Genomic DNA, 21149 nt, shown 5'->3' with positions numbered 1-21149 from the left:
GAAACAGATCCGCTGAGTTCAATGGACCTTATTCCCAGGTAAGTGTTAGTTGACTTCTGTGATGTCTTGCTAATGAACAGGGGATGCAAAGGCAAAGGCAGAAAAAATTATGTGCACATCCTGATGTCTAGTGGCAGCTTTTGCAAGAGCCTGAGAATAGAAGCACTGAGGGGCAAATGTCTGTTTCATAAGAACATGGGAAATAAAATGAAAAGAGAGGCATAGGTCCAGGGGCAGCTGCAGACAGTGAGAGAAAGTTGGGAGTCATAGGGAGAGGAAATAAATTCTATTGCAGAAATAAGACCTCTGACCTTAAACTCCTGTCAGAACTAGCTCTATCATTAGACTCAGCCACAGAGGATACTACCTGAGCCGCTTGTTGAAATAAATGACTGCCAGCCCAGTCAGCTTCTGTACTACAAAGAAAGAGGGAATGGCATCTGGTTGTTCCTTGCCTCATGAATCAAAATGTCCTGCACCAGACCGGATACTTGTAAACATGTTTAAGACTGCATGCATGGTAAAGGTAAAGGGACCCCTGACCATTAGGTCCAGTCACGGACGACTCTGGGGTTGTGGTGCTCATCTCGCTTTATTGGCCGAGGAATCCGGCGTTTGTCCACAGAGAGCTTCTGGGTCATGTGGCCAGCATGACTAAGCTACTTCTGGCAAACCAGAGCAGCGCACTGAAACGCCTTTTACCTTCCTGCCAGAGTGATGCCTATTTATCTACTAGCACTTTGATGTGCTTTTGAAAGTTCACCCTGTCAAGGGGATTTATTTTTGTGTTGCTAATAAACAAAGGCAAGTTTTCCACGGGGAGGATTTCAACATTGTGCTAAGGTGATAGTTCTGAAAGGGCAAATATTTCAGCTTGCCAGGCAGAATGATCCTCTCTCCCCCCACAGCACAACCCCCCACCCCTGAGCCAATTTTGGGGGCAACACAGGGGGAGTAGCTGGGAGCAGGGAGCCCCACTGCAAAGTGGAAGTGTTTATGCAGGGATCCTGCTAATAGGTCTCATTCACTGAAACTCGCCCACAGTATGGCACTTACATCTTTAAAGAGTATTACTATTATAGAATGTTTAGGTCAAACATCAACATCATATAGTTCAATCCCTTTATTTTGGCCCGATTCCCTTGCCCATCATCTCTTTATAGAAAACATTAGCCTATCATCATGCAAATTATATTGTGCAAGAAGCAGAGAATAGCAAAAGCTGCCTCATCATTAAGTCTTTGGCTCTGGTTTTGCTGCTTCTATGTAGATTTCTGCAGAAAGAGAGATGTTTGCTTAATCATGTGGCCTATTCTGTCAGCTTAATGGCTGTTCTGTTCATTTGCAAAGAGCCTAGAGTCTAGAGAATTTGTGTCTGTCGTGAAAACAAGGAGAAATTTAAATCACAAACACAGGGTTCATTGTCAATTCAAAAACTTATATTTTTTAAAATAAAAAATGTAAAAGTGATTTATTGTAAGTGCTTTAGTACTTCCAAATGGCCACTGTAACTCTAATGATTCTGATGACTTTTGGTACGGTCATTTTGGTGGCTTCTATTCCAAATTACTATGGTGTCGTGTTAGAGCAGTGATTAAACATATCTCATCACCTAATTGATTTATCCAATTTGCCATTCTACAGCCTCATTGCAAACTTTATTTTATGTGAAAGACTTTTGGAAAAAAGTTTCTTCTTGTCCTCTACTCTTTTTATAGGGCTTTGCCATCCACTAGGTCTTATTCTGATCTCCCATTGCAGTGTTTGGCAGCTTAAATTGGGTCTAGCAGCTCAAAAGCTATAAAACCACCTAGCAGAAGTGATAGCAGAGGCAGTACCACTTGTTAAAACATCTAAATTAATCATAAGTCCCTCATGAATAAGTAGATGAGATAATGAACTAGTTATCTCTTACTAATTGCATTGTGATATCCGCTCAATAGATGCTATACTTTTCATTCTAGGATGAGAATTGCTTCCTATTTAGAATCTGTGAGGCAATTTGCTACCATGCCTACCAAAATCAAATCATAGCTTTGGATTCCAAGGAACATGGATAAACTTTTTGGAAGATAGCCCTTAGTCTGGGAGTAGAACTAAGCCAATTTATTTTCAAAAGACATTTTTTCTGAGAATTTTTTTCCTTATCACCACCCACCTAGGGGGAAAAGCCACTTTGACATATTTTTCTCCAAATATTATTCACCATTTTTATGGCCCACCCCACCAATGCTTCAGAATGACACACAGACCAGGGCATTGTTTGAGACAATGGAAATGGTAGCTAGGCTAAAAGAAATCCTCTTGGGGTGGGGGGAAGCTAGAAGCTGTGCTAGTGCTACCTTTAAAGCAGATCACCAGTCCCAATATTTTTTTGGAGAACTTTTCACCCCGGAGAAATTTGGTGAAATGGTTTCTCAAGCTATTTCCCCATGGATACAGGGAAGAATTTTGAGAGGCTATTTGCATGCATCTCTAGTCTGGAGGTACAAAACTTAAAATGCAAAAAAATTAGAAAATGGGATGATATCCGGTCCAGCACATTAATGTTCTCTGCTTGTTGTCTGCAAACTGGAATCTTCCTTACAGGATTATGTAGGTTGTTGGATTTTCTGAAGTATCTGACATTGCCCTACTCGATTTCCTCACTTACTAAATGGCTTGTTAGGCTTCTTTCCACCTTGTAGACAATTAAGCTGTACACTGACTTTTCGTGGGCGGTAGAATTAAACATGAAAGATGATCCTTGATACTGTATCTTCAAATGAAGGTTTTGTTGGCCATCTCTCAGAATCAATTTGGTGTACTCAGCAGGATCCTGAGCAAAATGAAAGAAAGAAAACAATATAATAATAATAATAATAATAATAATAATAATTTATTATTTGTACCCCGCCCATCTGGCTGGGTCTCCCCAGCCACTCTGGGCGGCTTCCATAAAAAACCAAAAATACACTAAAATATCACAGATTAAAAACTTCCCTGAACAGGGCTGCCTTAAGATGTCTTCTGAATGTCAGGTAGTTATTTATTGCTTTGACATCTGATGGGAGGGCGTTCCACAGGGCAGGCGCCACGACCGAGAAGGCCCTCTGCCTGGTTCCCTGTAGCTTTGCTTCTCGCAATGAGGGAACCGCCAGAAGGCCCTCGGCACTGGACCTCAGCGTCCGGGCAGAACGATGGAGGTGGAGACGCTCCTTCAGGTATACTGGGCCGAGGCCGTTTAGGGCTTTAAAGGTCAACACCAGCACTTTGAATTGTGCTCGGAAACGTACTGGGAGCCAATGTAGGTCTTTCAAGACCGGTGTTATGTGGTCTCGGCGGCCGCCCCCAGTCACCAGTCTAGCTGCCGCATTCTGGATTAGTTGTAGTTTCCGAGTCACCTTCAAAGGTAGCCCCACGTAGAGCGCATTGCAGTAGTCCAAGCGGGAGATAACTAGAGCATGCACCACTCTGGCGAGACAGTCCGCAGGCAGGTAGGGTCTCAGCCTGCGTACCAGGTGGAGTTGGTAGACAGCTGCCCTGGATACAGAATTGACCTGCGCCTCCATGGACAGCTGTGAGTCCAAAATGACTCCCAGGCTGCGCACCTGGTCCTTCAGGGGCACAGTTACCCCATTCAGGACCAGGGAGTCCTCCACACCAGCCCGCCCCCTGTCCCCCAAAAACAGTACTTCTGTCTTGTCAGGATTCAACCTCAATCCATTAGCCGCCATCCATCCATATATTCATTGTGCATGGAAAAAAAATATTTCAGTTTATTTTTATCTAAAATTTCTTAATAAGCTGTGAACTTGCACCTTCGCAGCTGTGCACATGTGCACATCCCAAAGATTTTATGCAATTTGGCAGAAAAAGACTCATGAGATGGTTCAAGGGGTAGGTAGCCTGAATGAATGATTATTAGCATTTATGTAATACTAGACTGTACAAAGCATTTTGTCAATGACCCATCATTCCCATTGAACAGGCCAATATTTTTGGGCAGTAGCCAACACTCCCATTCTGCTAGAGCAATGGATATGGCTAGCAGAACAGAACTTGGCTCCCCTCTCCCCTGCAGCCCCCCCCCAGCACCCTCAAAACTAGCTCGAAAGGGTTGGAGGACTCAACCCTTGGTGCTGCCTTGGATACAACCCATTGTCCCCATACTGCAGGTATGAATCTATCTGCAGGTTATGCCTGTTTTACTATACAGGTGGGAGATTAGTAAATAGGCTGTTGAATCTTTTAAGTGATCCTGTGCTCTTAATTTAAGTTTTTGCCCTTTTGTGGCTTTCCTTTAATTTCTGCTGGAAGAATAGTGATGACTTGCCCCTCGACTGCCCCTGGAATGGTTTCTTTAACTTCTTCCTTGTTGTCAGTTCCTGCTCCAGCAGTGGAACAGGGATGTTAGTTACTAATGGTCTCTCTCTTTTTCATTTTTATATAGCAAAATAATGTAATTTCACTATGTAAAAAGAAAAAAATAATGGAAAAATTGGGACCTAAAACCATCCCATGGGAACAAGAGCAACTTGTTCATGCTGGACAGATTACCCCTGCAATTTACAGCACACACACATCACATCACACCACAACAATTCAGGTTTAACCAAAATGGGAGGACAATACAGAAAATGGAATACAATACTCTGCCAATGATGTCATCTGTTTTCTCTGGAAAGGTGAGTTAACTAAGGATGGCAATTTCAGACTGAACTGTTAGTGTAGAAGAAACCTAAGTTTCAAGCCGCTCTGCTCCACTAGCTCTCACATCTAGATGAATGAGGTGGGCAGGAAGTTCAACTTCAAAAGGGAAGCCAAAAAATATAAAAGGTGGACATGACCAAGCTCCAGCCCAGACTTCTTCAATGAATTCCAAGCTTCTGCATGAACAAATCAAAGGAAGAGGAGCATAAATGATAACACTCCCTCCTTAACTGAGTTTCAGTGGCAAATCATGCAGAAAGCCTGCCAGCTGGATACACTGCATGCTTGAACTTACTTCTGATAATCCTAGAATTATGAAAAAGGGGAGGGAACCACACTTTCAGCGCTTTTGGTTAACCACCCCATTCTTTATATTACTCCTGTGCACTTCTTTTAATTTTTCCTGTTCTAGCATGTTCCTTTCAGATCTAAACTGACTGTGACCTATGGGAAACACAGATCATATAAAGAGGCTTTTTGGGGAACATATTCATCCCAGAAGATTTAACCTTTTTTCCCTAATTATAAGTAAATATAGTCAGCCATCTGTGCCTTTTTTGTTGAAATACGCTGGGGAGGATGGGGATTGCTGTCAAAGGCACAGTGCCCTGTAGAAACGTGTCACCGCTCCATATGGTAGGACAGACACAGGGGAAGGAAGGTCAAATCTTCTTGTTCTTCTGAATATATGAGGAAATGGAAGCTTTCTTTGTCATACAGAAGCCATTATCATAATGACTGAAAAAGGATCCATACAATAATAAATACATATGGAATGTAAAACACAGAACCAATAATTATCACGGTGTGTGATAACAACAACAACAACAACAACAACAAAACAACAACAATATTGTATACTGCCCTTCATCCATAGATCTCAGGGCAGTTCACAGCATCTTTCTGTGGTATCTGTCTGTGGTAACTTGGAAAGTTAAGTCTTAACTTTAAAAAGGAATGATCTTGCCAAGGAAATAACCAATAAGCTCACCTGAAATGGTTTGCTCAGCTGTCGAAATAGGTCATAATCTTGGATTGCCACTTCAATATCACTGTCTGCCAAATTCAGGACCTGAATGTAGCTTTCTTTTGAAACTGGCTTGGGCACAGCATTTTCCTAATGGAAATAAAGTGCATAGCTATAATACTACAGTAGGTAACTGTAAAATTAAGCACTCGGTTAGTCAAAACCCCTTTCCCTCCTTTACTGAAGCTGTACAATAGCAACAGAACATACCTCTTAGTTATAGATATCTTGATGTTTGGTAGTTATTATAAAAGAGGCATAAAAGACTTAGAAACCTTAGAAACCGCAGGCGCGGAAGCCTGCGGACCTGGTGACTCGGCGGGCACCTCAAGCGCCCCCCCCCGACCCACGAAGAGCCTTTTTAAAGGCTGCGGAGAGGGTACGGGGAGTGGCGTGGTGCTGTGAGTAGACCGCTACTGCAGTGGAGCGAAGCCGCGAGCCATGGCCGGAGACCGCTGACTTTCTTCCCTGAAATTTGGACTTTAATTAATCCGTGAGTAGATTGGAATTTGGACTCTAAAAAGCTTATCCTTGAATTCGGCACGATCGGGGGATGTGCTAAAGGGAAGTCCGCACCCCCCTGCCTACAGAAAATTTAAAGCAAAGATCGGAGAACTAAGGTGGAGAGTTCTTTCCTTGGTGTTCTGTAAAAGATAATATTTGCATGAATTTGACAGAAGAAGATGTGTGCTGGAGAGTAAGAGTGGTTCTTTTTTAGAAGTTTTCGTTTGAACCCCCCCAGACCCGGGGGTGTCCTTTATGTGAGCTGGAGAATAAGGAATGAGGAGTTTGACAGCTGTCAAAGGAGCTGTCAAACGGGCAGCGAAAGTTAAAAACTCTATTATTTAACACTTTTTGGACTTAATTTGTTACAGTTGAACTAAAGTGGTTGGAAACAAAGTAGGGAAATAACAAAGTAAAGGACTATTGGAAAAGACTATTAAGTAACTAGAATCCCCCTAGGGGAAACATTGAAACACTGCAATGGCTGCAGATGGAAAACTACAGGCAGAGCTAGAAAGAATGTTTTTTCTTGTGGGAAAACTGGAGGAGCAGACTACGGTCATGAGTAAACAACTCACAACCTTGAACTCTAAAATAAATGACTCTGCTGAAGCTACAATGGATTTGACTGGGGAAAAATCTGCAGCTGAATCAGAAGAGATAGCTTTGGAACAGGGGGAGAGTGAGCAAGGGCTAACACAGATGGAGACTACCAACCACAAGCCTACATTGTTAGAATACAAAGAAGAAGACCCTTGGATTACAAATCTGCGAAAGACGCGAAAGAGGAGGGAGGAAGCCCCTGGAACATTTGGAATACCTGATTTTAAAAGAAATAAGAAATATGACTGGGGCCTCCTATTTGAGTATGGACTGGTTGATCTTCTGCAGCAGCTGGTGTCAAGTACTTTGGATGGAAGAAATTCTTATGAGACTGAGCTGAAATTTCCCCGAAACCTGAGGACCAATGAGGAGGGTTACCAACAAGATCGGCAAAGAGGGACTGACAAGGACTTAAAGGCCTCAGATGTGAGGAACCCAGGCTAAAAACTGTTGTTATGGATGTGGGGACATTTGGAAGGGACAGTAACCGGGGCTGGGGGGGGGGGAAGGAGAACTTGTTTTTAAATCTTTATGATTTTTCTGTTTGATTATTATGACCTATTTTTAAGATTAAAGGGAAATTCGTGGAAGGAACTCGAGTCGACCTTAGAAAAGGCTTTAATGTTTTATAAGAAAATTGGATAAGTAAAATCTGGCCAAGTAAATGGTTTTTTTTTAAAAAAAACAACATATATATATATATATATATAATAATAACATGCAAAGGATGAGAGATTTGAATTTGCTGAGTTAATGTAATTGAACTAGGATGTATGAAGGGGGGGTGGGGGGAGGTCAAGAACTGGGGTTAGGAAAGTAAGGTTATGAAATTTTATACGTGTTGTCTTTGTGTGTGTATGTTTGTTTTTATAAAATGTGAAAACTTAATAAAAATATTTAAAAAATAAAAAAATAAAAGACTTTTTAAAAAATGTTGCTGTAAAAGATGTGTGTTCCACACATACACAGAGCTTGTCTCTACTTGATAATACATACAAGAATATACATACAGGTGGGTTTCTTTCTAACTTTAGGGCTGATGTTACCTTTTGTGATGTGATCATCACATCTTTGTGGCCATGTGTCACATTGCACCATTCATGTTTGGAACAGGAAGTGTGTGTGTCCAGGAAGACATCCTACTCATCTGAGATGAACCAGAAACATCTGCCCATCTCACGTGGTCTTCCTGTTCCACGTATTAGCAGATTGGCATGGGACCCAAGCATGAAGAACCAGCAGCTGCACCACAAAGGACAAGAACTGGACCTGGGCACTAAGTCTCAGGCAACATGTGCTTGTTATGAGTTCCAGCGTGCTATTGCTAGGATTATGTCTGTCAAATATGTGGTCTGAAGGCAATATTCTTTTGGAATTGGCTTCAACATAGCCTTTCCTAATTAAAAGAGTATGCCACAATATAATCACAATGATTCCCTGAATTCTGGTTATTAATGATCCAGATCAGATCCAGATCACTTTCTGATCTACAGATTCATGACATTCAATCTCTGTTCCAAAATAAGGACCTGAAACCTTAGAGTATTTTAAAATTGTGTATTCAGGAGCCAATACCATAAAACAAGTCAAGGAGGGAGGATGGGTAGTGCAATTGTACATATAGGTAGGAAGCATGTATACCTCTTTGCTTTATACAGCTGCTCAGCGCTTACCTCTATCCTGAGTTCTACAACAGCTGCAATTGCAAATGCCAGGCCCGCAAGGATCATGCCAGTTGCCATCTTTTTAATGGGTCTGATAGTAAATAAACACAACTTAATTACAAAAAATGTATAATTTAAGATGAATCATGCAATTCCTCTGAGTCCAAGATCATTGCACATTAAGCCATATGAACAGACAGAGGCTGTTCTTTTAACATAAAACCTCTATATTATATTATTATGAGGCTATAACCAAGGCCCATTCAAATTGATAAGCTATTTAAAAAATGCTCTGTGCTAGCAAGTTTCATATTATCTTCCCCTTAGCTCTTCTAGGAAGGAACGTTGTTTGGCATTTAGTTAATGTGTGAAGTGGAGGAAAGCACCACTGATGATCTATCTCCAACTCCCTTCTAGGGCAGCAGACAGAAAAATTGCCTTGGGTTATTGAACTACAAGTGCTGAAGGCATGTAAGAAATAAATTGCTCATCTCCCAGAGCACCTATCATGACCAACATTTTCAAAATGTGATATCTGTGCTTGTGTGGATATCCCTTGGGCCTAAAAGAAGTGAAGCACAAGTTAGGAGAGTGTTTCAATACGTAAAGATGCTCTACTTTGACAGAAAAATATTGGAAGGTTGTAAAAATACTGGTGCCTCCCACCACAAACCACTAAAACTAGAAGATGCTGGTGTTTGCATGGAGTCCCTCTGCTTTGAGGGGATATCTAAAAGCTGCAGAAAAGTCCATCTTTTTTTAACTAGTAGGCCACATTTTCCTAGAACTCACAGGCTATAGAGATTGAAGGAGATTCTCCCTTCTGTTACCTCTCCTTCATAAAACTATCCATGCTTGACTAATAATCTTAGACATTTTCAACCTACAAGAGTATGTGAATCCATGAATCTGTACTGCATTTTCTAAATAAAAGGGGGGAAAGTTCAGGTACTTACGTGAAATTAAATTTGCACAGGTTCACCAAGGGGTACAGCCCGAAGTCAAAAACTGGGATGAAGACAAGGATCAAGAGAGGATTTAAGAACTGAAAAACCAAATGATGCATTATATTAGCCATTTATGGTAACTTAGGCTGCAGTCCTAAATACACCATAGGGAGTAATTCACAACTGGTGCTGATGGAATGCCAGGATACAGTCTGTAGTTATATAGATGAAGTGGTTAAACAACGAATCGCTGGTGCTATGCCAGTGCCATCAATACGAGTTCCGACACAGTAGCAACGTGCCCTAGCTGACAACCATTGCCTTACCTGCATCTGGTCAGGTTGAAGGACAAATCCTCCCTGAAATTAAAGGATTGAAACTGGTTAGCAAACAAAATAAGGGAACTGTGGCAGAACTGACATCAGTGAAGCAGACAGCTAACACATGCGGGAGGATGAAAGGAACAATGCTTTAGAAGCAAGCCATCTGCCGAACATAACAGAGATCCCATAGCAGAAAACTTCATTGCATTTCAGACCAAACTGTATTTAGACAACATCTCTAAACAGACGTGGGACTAGCCACAGGGACACACTGTTTGTTTAAGAACAGGACTGTATCTATTTATGAATTTCATAATGTATTTGTCTGATTCCTCAGTCTGATTCCTGAGCATTTGTCTGATTCCTGAGCATTTGTCTGATTACTCAGTCATGCTCTACTGGAACTATGTTCTCAGCCCTGCCTTGCTCAATCGCCTGGTCATGTGTCATGATCCCTGACCTCTGAGACCTTGTAGTGCACAGCAGTGGACACCAATGGTGACAAGATTCAGACCACTTCCTCATGGAGATAACTGTCAGTATCTTATTTGGGGCCCTCCCAGTGCAATGACACAGCCCTGCCACCATTCTTGGACTCAGATGATGAGACCCTTGCAGGACCTCCATCCTCTCAGAAGTCAAAGACTGCAAAATCAGGCAAGGGCTCTTCCATAATTCAGCCACCTTTCCCAAGAGGCAGAACCAACCACACTATAGGCCATGGTTGCATCCATAAGGCTTCAGTAGACTTTAGCTCTCTGCTGAGACATCATCTTCCTATAATAACCTTAGTCAAAGAGAGTTTCAGCCAGAAGTCCAAGATCCTATTTTGTCCACCTACTGCATGAAAACACTTTTGAGCTGGCTTTGCCTACCTTGACTGAACATTACTGTTGTTGCTGATGGTAATAATACAAAGTAGGTTGAAAATCATGACAATACTATGATAAAGTAAGTGGAAGACCATGAAGATGATCGTAATGTGTTTTATCTATTTTTAGCTACTGTTTAATCTAATAATATTTTGAAAGCTTTTAAATATCTGGTTTTACTGAAAAGTTTGATGTTGTATTTTATATATCTGTAAATTGCTTACAGGGTCTTTTTATTATCAAGCAGTACACAATTTTTGTTAAATAAATGATATGACACAGTAGGCTAAAGAGCAAATGGGAATTTGCTTAGGGACTCTCAGAATCTCACTGAGCCAAAATATATTAATTGCTGGAGGATACTCTCCATATCTCTTCTATTCCATATTAAATTGTTCTCCCGTCCTGCCCCCCACCAGTCATTAAGTCTATAATTATTGTTCCGTTAGAGATGCACTTATTTTAAAATCAATAGAAGTGTGACCCTTTATTACACTGCCAGCTCATAACTTAAACTACTGACTTGAATTTGTTTAATGAAGAAATATAATTATCGTGAATGGACCCTATCTACTTACAAAGTCAGCATTCATTTTAGTGGCTTGCAGTGTCCACCTAGAACCCTAAGGAGAAAACAGATCAAAATGAATACCATGGAGTACTGCATGCATGACCAACATTGGAAAGAAAAGCAATAGCAAATTACCAAAAAGGGCCATGAAATATTGTTAAGGTTCAGAACATGAAAATGCATTCATCATATATTCTTAACATATATAATAATTGCAGTTAAATGAAAGCATGTGCATTTTCTCCTTATCTGTTATCAGAAACAGAACCTTGCCAATTCTTTTCCTAAATGCCTACCCTTTGAAGAGGGAGAAAATCCACAGAAGCACATTTAGCAAACCAAGAAAAGGCTAAAGAAACAGGTAGAATTATGCACACAACCAAGGTAGGAAGGCTGTTCTTAAAAATGGAATCAAATGTAAGATTTTCTAAGCAATACCCAGTTCTTGACATGTATATTTCCCACACAAGGAAGTATCTTATTCATACCTTTTCTGTTAGTCAAATGCTGTAAGAAACCCGGAAACAATGTTTCTCAATGAAAAGGAAAATAAGTCGTTAGGGATAGATTCATCTTCAAGGGCTTATCTGTGCAATGCACCACATGTCTATTGAGAAGCAAGTCCCATTGAGTTCAATTGAACTTATTCTCATGTAAGTGTGTGTAGGATCTCATCACCTATCTTGATTGTGACAATTGGTATAAATAAATTTGATATAGGCTTGTAGTGTATATGTGCCCCAGTATCTCTTAAGAGGAATGGAGGTGGGGCAAATATATGCCCACTACATCACTGGACTTAAATATCCACATGCGTAGGGATTGTCATTGAAAATTTAAACAGAATGATATGTTCTACAGTGTCTGGCACATTCAAAGAACATCCGCAATGTCTATCATTTCTGGGGATGTTTGATTATTTGCTCTTGACGAAAGCTGATGGACCAATGCATTTTTGTACATTGTTCTCACTAGAGGCATTTTATTGCATACTTTACCCTAGCATATGCTGTAGAACTGCATTGCAAAATTTGGAGAAGTGAAAATTTCCAACAGTGGTTGTGTTTTGGTTTGCATAGTGTTGTGAAAAGTGCAGGTTAGGTAAGGTAAAGGTAAAGGTACCCCTGCCCGTACAGGCCAGTCTTGACAGACTCTGGGGTTGTGCGCCCATCTCACTTAAGAGGCCAGGGGCCAGCGCTGTCCGGAGACACTTCCGGGTCACGTGGCCAGCGTGACATCGCTGCTCTGGCCAGAGCCAGAGCCAGAGCCAGAGCCGCACACGGAAACGCCGTTTACCTTCCCACTGGTAAGCGGTCCCTATTTATCTACTTGCACCCGGAGGTGCTTTCAAACTGCTAGGTTGGCAGGCGCTGGGACCGAGCAGCGGGAGCGCACCCCGCCGCAGGGATTCGAACCGCCGACCTTTCGATCGGCAAGCCCTAGGCGCTGAGGCTTTAACCCACAGCGCCACCTGCGTCCCGCAGGTTAGGTAGGTTCACCTTTAAATACAAGCTGAATTTAATTTGGTCTCTAATAATATCAGAGGATTTTTTCTTCTGTTTAATTGCTTGAATGTGTGCATTACAGGAAACTTTTCTACTGTCCATTGTACAACCAGCTACACAAACGTGTGCTATCCCCTTTTTTGGGTAGTCTAATATCATGGCACAGTGAAAATATTAGTTTCTATCTGTCTGACCTATCTGTCTGACATTAACCTGGAAGTAACTGCAAGGGTGGCTAAGTTTTTTGTCAACAGTATCTCTTAGATACTACTGGCACTATTTAGTGAGAAGAAATTCCAATGAAAATCCTCGTTATTACATATTTTACGTGGCTGTTTATTTGTATATATTTTAAAATTTTATATATGGATGTTTTATCATGGCCTATACTTGTAATGCCTAATAAAGGTTTGGCGAAGTTAAAAATGCATTAGATTACGGGAAATTGCATCGCACTGATATGTGTTAGGAGGTAAAACTGCATACAAAATTGTGCATGTTTGGAGCAATTTGCTGATGAATTTTCATGACAGCTTTTTTAAAAAAAACAGTTTAGAAAACTAGAGAACCAAACATAAGACTGTGAAAGTCACTGGTGAAGGTCACCTTTTACTTTCACACACAGTGGTGTAGTGGTAAATTCTGAAGTGCAGGAGCTAATCAAGGAGTCCTGTGGCACCATAAAGTCTAAGGTTTTTTTGCACCCTATCTGTATCCCTATACCTAGTTATTTGAGAGTAAGTTCCATTGATCACAGTGGTGTTTACTTCTGGCTGCATAGGTTTAAACTTGCAAAGCACACTGAAATTTAAGAAAAGATCTTCAGCCCAGCTGAAATGTAGCCTTAAGCTTTTTATTAGAAATGAAAACAAGCTTGCAGAGATGTACTACTGCCATTTAAATTGCTAACCTAACCTACTGTAATGCAGAAACCCCATTAAAGGAAAGGACCTGAAAGCCTTATTACTAGCTCAATCACTTGCCAGAACAAAGTGTGTCTGCCAATTACCCTGGTGCTTTACCCAATGATGTCATTGCTCCTGTTCTGAAAAAAAGTCCTGCAGCTGCATTATCTTGATACTGGGGCTGAGGGGTACAGTGAAGCCACCACACTAGATAGTACCGCACATTACCTGTTGATCAAATAGAGCCCAAAACATTGGCAGTGGTATGAAGAGAAACAGGACCCGTGTCACCATTTTAACTTCAGTTATCAGTTGGTTCTGTGAAGGGAAACACAAAGCAAAAGGCAATAATGATTAGTAGGAAAGAAAGGTCTACAAGCAACAGTCTCAGACAATATAATTTTGCTGCATGGAGGTGAACTCTGTGTAGAAAAATATGTGTGTTTTCCCTAATATCAACTTTTATGCTTTAACTACACCAGTTCTGCAGTTGATGTGTTCAGGTGCTTCTCAATCTGTTCAGCTCCGTTGTGGAAGATTTTAGATGCAATGACTTTGGAGGCTAATGCAAAGAGAGCTATGCCTATGTATATTTGGGGTGACCCAGTTACTGCAGAATAATCACACATGGCAGATCTGGTTATGGATATTTGAGCAAATGAACTGTAAACAATGTGAGCTAATATAGCAAGCACAAGGGAGGAACAAAGAAAACGGGTAGGCAGACGTGCACTGCACCAAATCAATGTATCTCAGTATCAGGGAACACACTACTTTTTCAGGTATACACTAAAATCATAAGGTGTGATTGTGACAAACACATGCCTATAATAGAGGCACACTAACCACAGAGGTGGAATTGGATGCACCTTCCTGAACAGTGTGCTCATGGTGGCAAACTTGGGTTGGTTTAGATCTAAACTCCTCTGTTCTTGGGTGCTTTGTTTTGGGAGAGGGACAGTTTACAAACAAATGTCCACTATGGCTGATGTTGAGAGCTTCAGTTTCCTTGTATTCAAACTACGATTCCCAGGCAGTGTTGCAAAAATGTTCCATATGAACAAAAAAACTGAAGTCAATTTAAGGGGGGGGGATGTATTTTTTGTATATTCTCTGAAGACACTTACAGTGGTCTTTAGGAGACACTTGCAGTGATTTTGAATGAAGATGAGGAGAGTTGATCCATTTCTACATTCTAGCTGTTATACTCTGATAGCTCACATCTTATTGGAGGAATATATATTAAAATACTTCAGATCCAAATATTGACTTACTGAGTATTTTTCTGAGGCCCAGTCCAGCCAGTGCTCCCTTTTAGGAATGTGCCGGGATCGATTTTTGATCCGGTTTGTAACAGCAAACTAGAGGGGAATAAAAACAATTGAGAGATGTGTAGGTTATGGAGTTTCTCCTACATTTGTTTGACTTAGTCCACTGCATAAAGCCCATTACAATTAATTACATCATTTCTTACACAATCTTCTATTGTTTTATTGACCCTACTCTCATGCCATATATCATGAGTGGAGAACCTGTGGCCCTTCAGATACCATTGGACACTAACTCCCATCAACCCCAGCAAGCATATTCTGTGGTCAGGGACGATGGGAATTGCAGTCTAGCAACATCTGGAAGGCCACGAGTTCCTCATCCCTGTCTTAAATAAGGTTTCATCCTTTCCGTTGATTCATTGGATGACTTCCACAAGACACAAAGGATATTATTTTCTGGGTAATGGCATTTGTTGTATGAATAAGGCCTTGGGTTCTATACCCCTTTGTCCAGCAAAGCAAATCATGGCATGCGTGGCATGCTTGATATTGTTCCTGCAATTCTTGGTCTTTTTCTTTTCACAAGAAAAAAGGGGCAACATTTAACAGCTGCTGGTAAGCTCCATATCTGTAGTTGACCGCATATCTGCAGTGTCCTTTATTTTGGAAATGTTGATATGGAAAATCTAGATGATAGAGAAAAGTTTCCTGTCCTTGAAAAGTAAGACCAAGTTTCATTCACCCCAACATTTTGTCAGTGGCCCAATGCCAACTCCAAGTGGGCCCCATCCCTGAGAGAGTCCACCTCCTCCTTGCTGCTGTTGTCATTGGCCATTATTTTCCCTCTCCTTCAAGACCCAGATGGAGAATTCAAGGCAAGTGAAGGATGCTGTTTTTTCCTCCTCCCTCTCCTCACTCCTTGCATGTCCAGAGGAGGCAGATGAACAATGACAGCAGAGATAAGGTACAGAAGTGTCAGGAGGCCCAGAGGATCAACAGTAGATCCCCAGAGAGCCCTACTCACTGCAGTGGCAACCCTATGTTAATGAGGAGGGTGTGATGATTATTGAGGCAGCCATACCCAGCACCTCATCATCTATTGCACTTCCTTTGGACAGAGAATTTCCATTTATCTGTAATGGCTAATAGCCACTGAGCAACCCATTCCCTAGCAAGCTATTTAATCCATTTTAAGAAACCACCTTAAGCTAGTGGCCCTCACCACACCTTCTGGTGATGAATTTCATATGATAATTATGTACTAATGATTGTATGGGAAACAACTTATTTTGACTGCAGTTAATACAGTGCCAATCAATTTCACTCGTTAACCCTGAATTCTAATATGCTAGGAAGGGGAGAATGAGAAAGTGATGTAATATAACCCTTGATACCATTCACAATTCTTCACATGTCCATTGCATCACACCCCTGAGTTATATTTTTCCTAATCTTTTTTTTTTGTTTAAGCCTCAAATGTCCTGTTGTGCAAATTGTCACAGTGACCTCAGTGCTGGAGTAAAGTAATACTAATCAGGATGATGGATGGTAGGGAGCCATTCTGGATGTTGAGCAGCAGAGCCAATGAACGTTTTTGGCCCCAAGCCCTCTGGTTTAGATCCAACATGCAGTTATGCTTTGAGAGAAGTTGGACAAAATATTCCCATGTATTACCTTTGAGTCTGAATGGCTACTTGGCTAAAGTCCCTTCTCCAGTCTGAAGCTGGCTCTTGGAATCATTGACATAAAAGCCCTACGCAGATGACTGAAAGAGTGGAGATAATCAGTATATCCAGCAGGGAGCAGGATAATGTTGGCTGCCTGCCCCTCCTCTGCTTCATTGTGCTGATCAGGTATTCTGCCCAGGGCCTGTTTGTGTGCAACATAGAGGCCAGAAGCAGCAGCAGTAGGCATTATTCCACTGCAGTGGAATTTATTTCTAAGCAAATCTATATAGGATTGCACTGTAAAACTCATATGGCTAATCAATTAACATCAGGGTCAGACATGTGGAAAATATGATTTTACAATCTCAGAGTCATGCATGAAAAGGATATCTAAGAAACACACTTACCCCAATGCACTTGCAAATTTCAAGTAAGATATTTCCTTCTGGTGGAGTCTTTTTGTACATTCCATTTCCAGCAATAAACACAACTATAAAAGAAGTGTGGTATGAATGTAGGCAAAAGGAGTTACTGTACATCCAATGTAGCTAGGCATCTGCATGAAGAAACTTTCATAGTTGGTCCTGGGTGTACAGGGACCTTTCAGAATAGCACGGAAAGTGGCACAGAGGGATTCAGTAGGCAGGATGCACAGTCAAAAATCAGGTGCCTCGCCTTGACCAAGCAGAAGCACTTTCCACTGTTTTAGAAATCTTACGAAGAGTGTGTCCATTGAGACAAAGAATGCATTTTTTTAAAAAAAATCTAAGTGTCCCCAAACATTGATTGCTATAAACTTTATTTAGGTGTTCAAATAATGCATGGGGCAGAGGGATAAAGTGTGGAGGAGGTGCTGGCGCATACAGCTGCACATCCACTCCATAATTCAACTTACAAAAAGCCCTGCAGGGCCAGGCCAAAGGCCCATCTAGTCCAGCATCCTGTTTTGGGAGTGGCTAAATTGGAAGCCCAGCAGAAGCCCTTGAGAAGAATCTGAGCACAACAGCAAGATTCCCAGCAATTGGTATTCAGATGCATGCTGCCTCTGACAGATGAGGGAGAATGTATCCATTATGGCAAGTTGCCATTGACAGCTTTATCCGCCATGAATTCATCTGCTGCTCTTTCAAATGCATCCAAGTTGGTGGCCGTTAATACATCTAGCAGGAGCAAATTCCATAGTTTGACTATGTGCTGTGTGAAGAAGCATTTTCTTTTGTCTGCCCTGAAACTTCCAACACTTAGCTTTGTCGGATGTCCCCACTATCTACGTTGTGCTTAATTGCTCATGGAGAAGAGAACGATGTGGGATGGAGGGAGGCACCTGTGGTGCGATTGAGCATTCTGGACAAAGTTGTTTAAGTTTTGCCTAACCCAACACAAGCAAGAGCAGATTTGAAAACCATCATGCATAAAAAAATACTCAAAATCTGATTATTATTTTTTTCATTTGTCACTGTAACAAATGAAATACTGGACTAAATGGTCCAGTCATCTGATTTGTTCTGGCATTTAATTTTGTTGCTATCACAGGCATGTGTTGGCATGCACACAGTATACATGTAAAGAAACACACAAGTAAAATGGAAGCATGCTTTGAATTGGCATTTAATCTGGGCTTCTGTGTGTGTGTGCGCGCACACATGTGTGTGTGCGTACCTTGAGCCATAATTATTAATAACCCAATTTGGAGGGGGAAGGGAACTAACTAAAATCTTAGCTTTGGTCCATTCCAATATATGCTCTGAAACTTAGTTGTGCCCACCTCATATCACTGAAGGATCTGCAGCCATATCAACAAATAGCAGGAACAGCAACAAATCCATTTTGGGTAGAATTTTAAAAAAAAAAAAAAGTGAAAGAAAAGAACTGCAGCATTTGCTGGCATGTTTTCCCTTGACTGCTTCTGTGATGTACTTTTTAAACAGTAATGTCAGATGATATCCAACAAGCACAGTACACGAATACAAAGGAACCATGTGGTAAACAGGAGGCTTCTAGGATTCTGCTGGCATGTTGTTGGGCTTTGTTTGGTGTGTGTGAAGGGGGACCATTCCTGCAACATCAGCTGCTGTCTAGTGGCATCTCCTAGTCTTTGCTGGGAAGACTTCTATTCCAGAGGGCATTAAAGCAGCTAGACAAATAGAAGCTGGGGGTGGTGGTGGGTGGTGGTAGGAAACACTGCCTTTTTCGTTGCACAGATTGTTCTCTCCAAAGCAAAAGGCAGCATTTCTCCGGGCCTCTGGGTGGACACTGATTCTCTGCTGTGAGCGACTGTACATCCAGTTGCTCTGCTTCAAGCAATACAGTATTGCAAAGGGGTAGATAAGATGTTAGCACTGCCGCTGCTCTGTTACAGCACCACCTACTTACTGAGAGCGATGACCATGAGAGCAGCAGGAACACCAAAAGCCAAGGCATAGCAGTCTCCACCAAAGCACTCCACATCACCTAAGAGAAGCAGAAACAGAACTCCCTTTCATCATGTTTCAATTCAGATTCCCATCCTTCCTTCCAATGCCATAATAAAAAGAGATGCCCATTACCACCTTTTTCTTTGCTTGAAGTCAACACAGGACAAGTTTTCCTTAGTATACCTGCATGCACTGAATCAGTTTTGTGAGTGGCTCAGAATGTATGCAGATCAGGAAATAGCGTGCCTAGGGCTCTGCTCACTTTCTAAGACTTCTTAGGATGTGGCATTCTGAGGGCAATTCCTGTGACTGTAATTTGTTCTAACTATTTTTAATGTTGAATTTTAAAATTGTCGTAACCTGCCCCAGAGCCAGCTGGTGAAGGGTGGGTAATGAATAATATTTTAAAAATTGTATGAACTGGTGCTTAAAGTCAAGGGCACCTGTAGGCTCACATGTGCCCACAGAACCTTTCCCTGGTGCCTGCAGGGTCCCCTACATTCATTGAAATTAAACTCAAAAGAAGCATTTTATTGTAGCCTATAGGCTAGGTTATGCTATGTGCTAGGTTGTGGTGTGTGTGTGGTGCAAATGACTTTAAAAAGTGCATCTCATGCACATTTAAAACACAAAACTCTCCCTGCAATAATCCTGGGAAATTTGGTTTGTTATGGGTGCTGGGAATTGCTGTATCTGGGAAGGGCCAAGTTTCTTGGTTTGGAATTGTGTGCTTCAAATGTGCATTGGATGTACTTTAAATGTGTGCCCATTTATCCAATCTGCAAACTTGCCCCAAAATGGTTGATGACTACTCCTGCCTTAATTAATCTTCCATACACAAAACATTAACATTGCACTGACTCCAAAAGCCACAACATTACTTTGTTGATAAGAACACTTCCCAACAGTGTGTGCCTGGATATATGTAGTAGGTGTGAAAGTGATGGGGAGGGAGCAGTTACCCAGGCATCCAGACTGGAGTCCCAGGCTCTCCTGGCTGGGTACTCAAGCCAGAACACAGTGAAAGTCAGAGAGAAACCTCTAGATTCATGAACGTGGCCCAACTTCTGAATCAAGGGTTACATACACCCAGCTGCAAATATTCCAGGAGAAGTGGTTGCAGAGATGCTGTTTGTTCTGCACCGGAACAAATGAAAACAAAACAATTTCACAGCTGAACACCAACAGGATTAAAAAAAATACTGGCTATTATTAATGTGTGACATATTTATCTAAAGTTTATAATGCTGCCTTTGTGTTTGTGCCTAAAGTTGGGTTATTTACAGTATTTTGCTTTCAGAGGCATAAGCTGAAATTTGATAGTCCAGAACTGCCCATGTTATTTCTGTTTTTCACCAGAGGACGTTTTTAGCTGTTTGGGACTTAATATAGCTTTCTTAATATAGTAGCCACAGAGACCACACAAAACAGCCAAATTTTAAAGGGAATGTGCTTCTTTTTTCTCTTCAAGGAAGACTCTTAAGAACCAAACATTCCACTCTGCACCATGCCACAATATTTATTTGTCCTGGCATTGACCTATGTTGATATAAGATGCAGAGCCTAAAAGAAGCTTCCTTTTCAATCAGCTACAAAATGTTCTGAGCAGCACCTACTTACCCGTGTTGACACAGGTAAATAGCTTTGCTTTCTGCCTTGTACTTTAGATTAAATATAGAAGGCAAGCAAGTTCCCAATCCAACCCCAGACACTAAATAGGTTTCAAAAACAACACACAAGACACACAAGACACACAAGACACACAAGACACACAAGACACACAAATGGTCCTCTCTTTGCTCCTGTGGATGTGATTGTTTTTCTCCTGAGAGCTGCTCTGTGCAATGTTAAAGATAACCTCTTGTTCTGTCTGCTTTCACTCGTTGCATCTCAGGACATGGGCTGAAAACACAGAACACAACAATTTTGCTGAAGCTCAACAGGTCTATCTGGTCAGTGTATGGGTGGGAGACTGGCCGGGGAACTTTAGGGCAGTGTTTTCTGGCATAGGTCTCACTGGATGATTGTGGATAGGTGGCCATGCAAAGTCAATGACAATGTGATTTACAAAGGTCTGCAAACTTGTGATCCCACTAGATTATGCTCACCAGGTGATGTCATGCTGCGTTCCACCAGCTCTCAAGAAAGAACATATACAGTATGGGGAAGGGTCATAATGAAGTT

General features: G+C 41.4%; 1 protein-coding gene across 3 annotated transcripts in view; it reads right to left on the bottom strand.

Annotated features, from left to right (window-relative positions):
* SLC15A2 (solute carrier family 15 member 2) overlaps positions 1–21149 on the bottom strand; it is a 73229-nt gene that overhangs the window by 18146 nt on the left and 33934 nt on the right. For all 3 annotated transcript variants that reach the window (XM_079953811.1, XM_079953812.1, XM_079953810.1), the window contains 10 exons: positions 18925–19002; positions 16959–17041; positions 14888–14974; positions 13842–13931; positions 11211–11255; positions 9764–9796; positions 9447–9535; positions 8500–8581; positions 5684–5809; positions 2654–2818 (listed from right to left, as the gene is read on the bottom strand). In XM_079953811.1, coding sequence (XP_079809937.1) covers positions 2654–2818; positions 5684–5809; positions 8500–8581; positions 9447–9535; positions 9764–9796; positions 11211–11255; positions 13842–13931; positions 14888–14974; positions 16959–17041; positions 18925–19002 — 878 coding nt within the window. The remainder of the gene's footprint in view (positions 1–2653; positions 2819–5683; positions 5810–8499; positions 8582–9446; positions 9536–9763; positions 9797–11210; positions 11256–13841; positions 13932–14887; positions 14975–16958; positions 17042–18924; positions 19003–21149) is intronic.

This window comes from Podarcis cretensis, assembly GCF_951804945.1.
Source record: "Podarcis cretensis genome assembly, chromosome: 1".
NCBI lineage: Eukaryota > Metazoa > Chordata > Lepidosauria > Squamata > Lacertidae > Podarcis > Podarcis cretensis.
Note: the sequence above shows the minus strand (reverse complement) of the source record. Positions and strands in the feature narration are given on the sequence as shown.